General features: G+C 45.0%; 1 protein-coding gene across 1 annotated transcript; it reads left to right on the forward strand.

The window, feature by feature from the left end:
* The first annotated feature begins 5,423 nt into the window (after positions 1-5,423).
* LOC133909875 (WAT1-related protein At1g09380-like) lies at positions 5,424-8,449 on the forward strand. The gene is made up of 6 exons (XM_062352419.1): positions 5,424-5,832; positions 6,456-6,518; positions 7,114-7,489; positions 7,580-7,738; positions 7,829-7,980; positions 8,096-8,449. The coding sequence occupies exons 1-6, from the start codon at positions 5,648-5,650 to the stop codon at positions 8,313-8,315; spliced, it is 1,155 nt and encodes a 384-aa protein (XP_062208403.1). The 5' UTR covers positions 5,424-5,647; the 3' UTR covers positions 8,316-8,449.
* Positions 8,450-9,232: the final 783 nt, after the last annotated feature.

Consider the following 9,232-nt stretch of genomic DNA (forward strand, 5'->3'; position numbering starts at 1 on the left):
AGGTGTACATGCACACCTCCCACCAACTGAGCTAGGCTCAGTTCCCTTTTGAATACAGTTCCCTTTTGAATCCTCTTTACACAAGAAAGCTACCAGATTACCAAATTCAAAAAATGATGTTACACTACCAGAAATGCCCTACTTTACCACTGCATCATAAGCAGGACAACTATATTGAACAAAATTCAGATTACATTTCTTAAGAAATGGAGGATACAAGATAAAAAGGATACCCTTTAGAAGCACTTGATGTGCCAATGGTTGTGAAAGCAGACTAACAAAAAAAGAAAAAGAAAAAGTGCGGAGTAGCGTTCTGGAATGAAAGGATCAGCAATGTAACATTAATGATCATCCCCATTATCAATTTGCCACCTCAATACAAACACCACACACTGAGCATATATTAGCAATTTGATATCAAAATTTTGCACAAATGTTAAATTAGATAGGGAAAACTAAGAAGCCTCAAACTATTGGCAAGACAAAAGGCGGCGGCACCGGCGATGATCTATTGTACATGAAGTGGAACTATTGGTATTAACAGAAGAAGGTGGCGCCAGCGGTGCTAGAAGCAAGTGACCTAAGCCCAAGTGCTTCTCCGGTAGCCTAGAGTCGGAACGACTTTCTCTGGTAGGCGGCATCAGCAACTCGTCGGCAGCTCCGTGGTGCACGACGGCCGGATGAGCCAAGGAGGCGAGACGACGAGGGTAGGCCGTCGCCGTTTGTTGGGCGTCGGTGACTTGATACGTTCGTGGGCCGATGCAGATGGGCGATGGCATACCGATGCAGACGGATGACGACTGGCATGAGTGTCGAGCACTTGAGCTGGCGCTTGGCGGCGGCGGCTACGTGAAGAAGGTGACACCGAGGAGCCGACCGACGACTAGGGTTGCATACTTGCGTGTTGCTTCTGGGCTCTGGCCGCTGGGCGCCTGGGCGTCACCAGCATCAGGGCATGGGCGCTGGCCGCTGAGCAAACCCATGGGTGGGTCGGCTGGGCTGTATTGACGAGATGACAAATGTTGCCCACTTGCCCGTATGTCTTCAAAACGGACCAAAACAGGTAATTCCTGAATAAAAACGGGATTCCGCAAAACTAGGTGAGATGAGGTACCACCCGTTTTTAGACCCGTTTCCGTCCGTTCCTGCGTAAAAACGTAAAAAATGGAAACGGCTGAGATAAAACATGAAACGGTTGCCGGACGGGACGGGAATTTCCTGTCCCGCTTTCATCGATACAGGTGTGTGAGCAGGTATAATCGTACGTACACACGCATGCACGCAGGTACAATCGTACGTACACGCACGCACGCAGCTGCCTCGTCGTTCCGCAGATCGATTTCCATCCCGTTCCTGCAATGGCAGGCAGCAAATGGACCCGCGAATTGAATTGGCGGCCGATGCGTGCGGCACGAGTGTCTGTTGTTGGCAGCCCGGGGGGATCGGTAAAGGTGGCCACGCGCTGAGCTGAGCTGAGCTGGAGCGCAGTCCGTCCACCGGTCGGCCGGTGCAGTCCTGTCGCCGCCGGTTGGGCCCTGCGTGGCGGCGCTTTGCCTGGGTTGAGTGCTGCGATTAGGGCATCTCGATCATCATCCTTCAAAACGTCCAGGGGCTTTCTTTGCTTGCACGAGTTCATTCAGCGGTTTCGTGGGAGCTACCATATATTGCACCTTTTCTTTATTTCCTTTTCTGTTTTCTTCTGCCTGCTGCTTTTCGTGATTTCTTTGGTGCTGATCGACAGGGCGGTCTTTGCAGTGAGCAACAAGGTAGGACACATGAAGGCAAGGGGTCTTCGCCATGCATGCTTGTGTTTTTGACCAAGGTCAGGACTGGCACTATGTATGAACTATTCATTTGACGCTACTAGCTGGGTCAACTGCTACTCCACACAAACCTTTAATTTTCCTAATTCTTTGATATGATCTTGGGAAAAAATTGATGAACAAAGATAACTGAAAAAAATTAACATCGCATTTATATATTACTAGCGCATCAACCCGTGCAACTGCACAGGTTAGAAATTTAGCTTACTGCTGAATTGTAGATATTTATGTTAATAATGGTTGTATGCTAAGATACATCAACTATTTATATTTAAATATTAGAATGTAAAATATAAATATATATTTTTATAATATTGGAATCATATTTATTATTTGTGAATAGATCTAATTTATAATTTTCATTTTATGTGTTATGCAAATTGATTTTTATTTGTTTCTTGATTTTTTGAAATTATTATTATTTTTAATGTCATCACCGTATCTCATATTATTATTTTTGAAATACATTATAAATTCTTTGATATTATTTTTGTGTGATAATCCGTAATATGTTTGCGTTCTGTTGTTTTAATTTTGTAATGTTTGATTATAATTGATTTGAAAAAGTGTGTTGATTGCTAACGTAACTAAGTTGGAGTTTGCTAATGTAACCTTGTTGGACAAATGATATCTACAACAAAAAAATGTTGATTGCTAACATAACTAAGTTGGAGTTTGCTAACGTAACTTTGTTAGACAAATGATATCTACAACAAAAAAAGGGGAGGAAAGGTAAGACAAGAAGTAGTATTGGGGTTGGACTCTATGATTTGTTTTTTAATCTACTATGTTGTTTCGTTTGGTTGTTGATCTATGGTTACAGTTAGTCAATCAATTAATTCAACGATCGGATGTTTTGATTTTTTATGAGAATTTTTAAGATTTTTTTAGATTAACATGAAGGCATCAAAAGAAGCCTCCAATTAATAAATATAAGATTGATTTTCCTAAAAGGGAAAGTAGACGTAAAGAACTGTTGCCAAACTTCCTTTGCCGGATTAGCTAGTCGTTTCGGGCATAGAACGAACTGCTATAAGCAAGGAACTACTACTGAATAACGACACGGATGGTGGTAATGATAATGCACCAATTATAGCATGATCTATACAATAATTTTGGGAAAGCCAAATCAAAATGCTCACCAGTTTGTTGCACGTTTCCGTTTGGACTCTAGAAGCAATGATAAATAGTGAGATTAAAATTAAAGTTGTTAGGATATTTATCGAATTTGTGTATAAAATCGGTTACATATAGACTTGAGTTTAAATTAGATGGTATTATGAATAGAGTTGTAGTCAGATTTGTATTCCTGGACCTATAAATATTGAACACCATTCCTTAACCGTAAGGACAACAAACAGATAAATATAGGGAGGAACACCTTTAGTTATGCCTTGAGGATATAGATAAGATGGCCATTAAAAAATATTGTGTCTTGGTGTTGTTGATCTTGCGTTTGGCTTTACGATCTTAGTGATGCTTTCATGTACTCTAACAACAACAAAAAATAATTAATAATGAAGTAGTTACTACCTCAATTCTCAAATAGACGTCGTTTAGATATACGTATAGTCAAATTTTAGAAACTTTAGTTAAAAAAAAGATTTGTCAAATGAAAATAATATTTATAGATTTAGCATGAAAAATACTATTAAATAATTATATTTTTAATAACTTTAGATATCAAAAGCTTATAAATACAATGATCAAAGTCTTGCATTAGAAACCGTGTTTATATCCAAAGGACAAGTAAAAAAACAGAAGTAATATTATTTTCCTCAGATAAGATTCTTCACCATCCCCGCCCCAACGATTCGTAATCTACGTCGTTATAAATATTTCCAATATTCAAGTTAGCTAGTTCAATTCGGTTACCTCAAATGGTCTAAGACTCTAAGTTGTCCGGTTAACTGAAGATCCAATTCAGATTTGTTTGGATGCAAGATTTCGAACTATACGTATACGTTAGCGTGGAGGTAGCTGGTCGATCTTCTCCAGCTGGCTCCTTCTTCCAGGGCCAAGAGAATCCATGCATGCATGATGCTTCAGTTTCTAGCTGCTTTCCTTAGAGTTTAGCTTGGAAGGGGATCGGAATAGCAACGGAATGAACCTATATCTGTACATGTCTCTATTTCTGAGATGGAGTGCAGTTTACCCCCGGCGAATTTAGGGACACGGCTACTAAATCGAGAGCTCAGAATAACGTCGTCGATCGTTAGCTAGCTGGGTGAAGTGGTAAGGTAGGTGCGTTCCATCTATCCCGTGCAGTTTCAGCTCGCGTCACACACGCATGCATGATAACATGGAGCGAGCAAACAGCTAGCTCGTGGCGGTTTTAGCCTCTTTTGGAACGGTTTCGGTTTGTTCCTGCTCTCCGATCCTCCGTGCAACCGCAGCTGAGGATGGCATGCAAAAAGGCGTCTGGATGCATGGGCACGGCGGCACGAGCGCGGCCGGAGAACCGCACAAGTAACCGCCCGGCCGGGAAAGCAGGTTTGCAACCTGGAGTTGGAGAAAATATGATGCGCAGAAAGCAAACGAAATACTACCACTAAAAAAAAAACTATTTTTAGAGGCAGGTGGTAACTCATTTTTATAGGCGTTTAGCGTACTCGTCTGTGATTAAAGGTATGTAAAAATAAACGATTTCTACAGACGCAAAAATGACCGTCTGGAAAAATCTATTACCACAGGCGGTTTACTTAAGAAATCACCTGTAAAAATAGATTTTCACACGCGGTTCCTTAAAAAGACCACTTGTGAAAAATTTATTCCTACAGGTGGTTTCTTAAGCGAACCGTATGTGATAATCGGTCCCCGAATCGATATTTTTTGACATAAAAAAAGTAATTTTTTTTTACCGACCAGGCACCCCCGCAAGTCACAAGTCACGCGTTTTTTTTTGTGTGAAATACGCGCGCTACACGGTTTTTGGCACTTGAACTCGAAACCTCTCAGCTCGTGCGAACCCTTCTCACCATCCCACCACAGAACTACTACTGATTTAGCATATGTAATTATTTTGATATTTTTTATCCGAAACTTCAAATGATTATTTGAGTATCTAAATGAATTCAAATGAAAAACTTTTCAACTACAAAGTTGTAGATCTCATCGAGGGCTATAATTTTTATATAAAGTTTGTACTCATCCGATTTTATATAAAAAAGTTATAAATTTTTTAAGATAAACTGTTACATATTTCGACTAGAAGTAGTTCATTAGCTACTTGAAGACTGATGTTGCAGCCGGCCCGTGTTCTATGTGTTGCGCCACGAGTTGCACGCGCCAACCAGTTCACCTAAAGAGGGTAAACCGACGGGGAAATGGCCACCGGACTGGGCCGGATCGGCAGGTGTTGCGCGCGGCGTCACTGATCACAGCTGCTTGCTTGCATGGGCGCGCACGTTTGCCTCTGACGGTTAAGCTGGGCAAGCTAGCTGGGTGTCCCCTTGTGATCGACTTTGTGTGCTTGCTTTCGATGCGGACCTGATTGCATGCCTTTTTTGCTTGTGGACTACACCCTTTTTCTGTTATTACCTGGTTTTACTGCAGCAAGTCATCGCCACCCTCTCAGCCTTGAATTTGGTTTATCTCTCCCCCCTCGTCTCTCTCTCTCTCTCCTCTGCCACCTATATATACGCCCAAATTCTCTCCTCTCCCCTGCACCTATGTCGTAGTAGCACTAACCACTACTAGCCTCTCTAGTCAGTGATCAATTCCACCGCCCCCAAACCCCACGTCTTCTCTGTCAAGAACGTTCTTGTACCATCGACCGATAGATAGTTCACTAAGGAATCTAGTGAGAGAGAGAAGGAGAGGAGATGGCGGCCATGGGGACGGATTGCCTGCCAGCCATTGCCATGGTGCTGGTGCAGCTAGGCTTCGCCGGCATGAATGTTGTGTCCAAGCTGGCGCTGGACACCGGCATGAGCCCCTACGTGCTCATCGCCTACCGGAACCTCATCGCCGCCGCCTTCATCGCCCCCATCGCCTTCTTACTCGAGAGGTAAATACCTTCAATTCGCTCCGTAGATCACTTCCTTAGTCTGCATGCATACGTTTAAGAGGACGCATGCACACGCATCCATATCGCTTCGTTCAGTTCATGAGATCTAGTACTAGTGCTGGCTTCATATATTGGATGTATCAATGCCGTGTCAAGTTGTTTTCCTTCTCTTAACAGAACAACTTCTCTTGATTGCAGACGATTAAGTTTGTTCTTCCAAAAACAGCTCATTAATATCTATTGGAAACAATACGTGGCTTCTCAATCTATACAACAATCTATTTCAAAAAAAGATTGTTCTTTTTTTGTTTCTGTTTCTCTTGTGTTCGAGTTTTCTTCTGTGTATTATGATTTAGAGATCGATCGAGGAAGCTAAGTCCTGCACAAATTTGCCACTCACCATTAACTGCTCGATCTAGCTAGGCATATGTAGCACTTGCTGTGATTGTCTAACGTCAGTGTTGGCAAGCATGGTTGCCACGTGGAATTCACAGCCGCAATAGTTAAAGTCTCAAGAGTCTCCTATTAAATGTGCACTTCTGTAGTATATTGTTGTAATCAAGTTTCAAGATTGTTTTACGATGCACTCACTGTATTTTTGCATCTGAAAACTGTGATTGCAGAAGAAGCGGGGTGAAGATCACCAAGAAAGTGCTCATCCAGATATTCTTCTCCTCTATTTTCGGGTACGTCTAATTCTTTCTTCAGTATCATGTAGTCTGGGCATGCACGATTGAAACGTCCTTGTTTTGCTCTAGCTAAGTCCTTTTTCTGCGTGCCGCGTCATGAGAAGAGCCACCAGTTGCTTGGAGCTCCTTCTCTGCTCCCATTTGCCTTTACCTCCCACATCTGTGCAGTACACAAAGCTTCTCATTTCTTCCTAGGAATAGGGACATGCTTGGTTTCAGGTGTCGCACTGGGCTTGCCGTTACCATCCACTCCGATTGAAGTGTAGCTTCCAGCGACAACCGAATGATCGGGTGTTCTAGTCTACTTGATTTGCCATAAGTCCATAACCTAGTGCTTATATATACATGCAAGATTGCATCTTATTTGAAACAAGCTGGCGAACAAACTTCTTTTTAGATGAAACGGGTGTCTGGATTTTTTTTGGAGATGTTTGGGACAATGTGGCATTCGATCGAGCTAGCACACATAGCTAAGACAAGTCGTACTACAGATATCTCACTAGCACCACGTAACCTGGTCGATCGACTCAGCCAAAACTTGGTGCAGAATATTCACGCAATTTTGTCACTGACCTGACCGTACTACATGCAGCGCGACGCTGAACCAGGTGCTCTACTTCGTGGGTCTCAAGTCCACCACCCCGACCATCGGGTGCGCGCTCACCAACACGCTGCCGGCCCTCACCTTCGTCATGGCCGCCGCGCTCAAGATGGAGACGGTGCGGCCCGCCACGCCGGCCGGGCAGGCCAAGGTGGTCGGCACCGTCGTCTGCGTCGGGGGATCCATGATCATGCCGTTCTACAAGGGCCCGCTGCTCAGGCTCTGGGACTCCCCCATCCACTGGCGCTTCGCCGAGAGCACGTCCGCCGCTGCCGCGCCTGCCGCCGCCGGACATTCCGCCGCGGTGATCGGGGACGTCCTCATCATCGCCAGCTGCGTCGCATGGGCCATCTGGTTCATCATCCAGGTCTGGTGTTTACGCATTCGTTAATTCGTACTACTGACCAGTGATCAGTCGGTGGATTTGCTGATTTGGAGAATTCTTATTGACGCGCAGACCAAGATGTCGGAGGGCTTCTCGGCGCCGTACACGAGCACGGCGATCATGTCCCTGATGGCCGGGGTGCAGTGCGCGGGCGTCAGCGCGGCCATGGACCGGAGCCTCGAGGTGTGGAAGCTCGGCTTCGACATCCGGCTCTACTCCGTGCTCTACATCGTAAGATGATCCATCGATCTTGAAAGCACCACAGAGCTACAGAAAATTGCTGTTTCTTACGCGCGCGTGCCGTGCATGTTTGGAATGCAGGGAATCGTGGGTTCGGGAATCGCGTTCGCGCTCATGTCGTGGTGCATCCAGGTGCGTGGCCCGCTGTTCGTGTCCATGTTCAGCCCGCTGCTGCTCGTCGTCGTCGCCATCGTCGGCTGGGCCATTCTCGGCGAGAAGATACACGTGGGAAGGTGATGACAGCGCACATCCTGCATGCTCTCTCTGCTCCGACTTTCGATCTCTTCATTTGGCCATTGATCTTTATGTTTCCATTATTGCTGACAATGCAAATTATCGCCGCTGCAGTGCTATCGGCTCCGTGCTCATCGTTGCCGGGCTGTACATGGTGCTGTGGGGCAAGGGGAGGGAGATGGACAGACACGACGACGGCGACGAGGAGACCGCCATAGACATGGCTTCGAACGGGAAGGGCGCAGTTGCGAGCAACCGCGACGCCATGGGCTTGCCGGTGTCGTTCTCTACAACTGCCAAGCCGCACGCCACGACCCGAAACGGCAACAACTGACGGGTGATGGCGACATATACGGCAGCAATCGTGCTTACATACATATACTCTCTTTTGATCTGTCAGTTGCATGCATCGATCAAGATCCTGCAAGGAAGAAGGAAATTCAGAGCCCGGTGGAGGAATAAGGGAAACTAACTAATGGAAGAAGTAGATGATGACGACGACTTCCACAAGAGGACATATGCATGTATACTCTTGCAGCCTCGGGGTGGTTTGTCAGACAAAATTAGGACTTAGGAGGTTTGTGATTGTGATTTGTGGAGGGATGCTAGCTTTGGTGCGTTGGTACTATTGGACTTGTGCTTCTTGGGTGATCTGGTTTAATTTCTCTCAAGAGATATATTTACTTGGTCCATTCCATATAGATTCTTTCTCCTTTTGCATACCGCGATGGATGGAACTGAACAACAAGGGGGGATTCATTTTTTTCATTAAAAAAAATTGTTAGCGGGAATTTTAACCGAATCCTTTAGTCCTTAGTCTTTAGCTCAAAGTTGAACTGAATTCTGAAATTTTCAAAGCAAATTTGGGGATATGGCACTGGCTGCTACAGCCCAACACAGGCACAGATTTGTGAGTTTCCTAGAGTTTGAAGATATTGCAGGCCCGATAGTTGATTCAGTCCACAGTGTCAGCCAAGGGTGGGTGGGGGGGGGGGTGGGGGGGGGGGTTGAGAAGGGGCCAACCCGGCTTCTATTTATACGCTGCTGGCATTCACAATCTGACGGCCGAATGGTATTCTGATTTCTGAAGATTCAAAAGCTGCATCCTTTAAGTGACTGCACATTCTTTGTAACGATATTTTGTTTTTGAAATGAAACAAACACACGTTGCATATATGGTACTAGCATGCACGATTCAATTGTAAATTGTTCTGATTGGTAGGGTGGATGGCCTTGGGCCTGGCTAGGGGT

This window comes from Phragmites australis, chromosome 2 (assembly GCF_958298935.1).
Source record: "Phragmites australis chromosome 2, lpPhrAust1.1, whole genome shotgun sequence".
NCBI lineage: Eukaryota > Viridiplantae > Streptophyta > Magnoliopsida > Poales > Poaceae > Phragmites > Phragmites australis.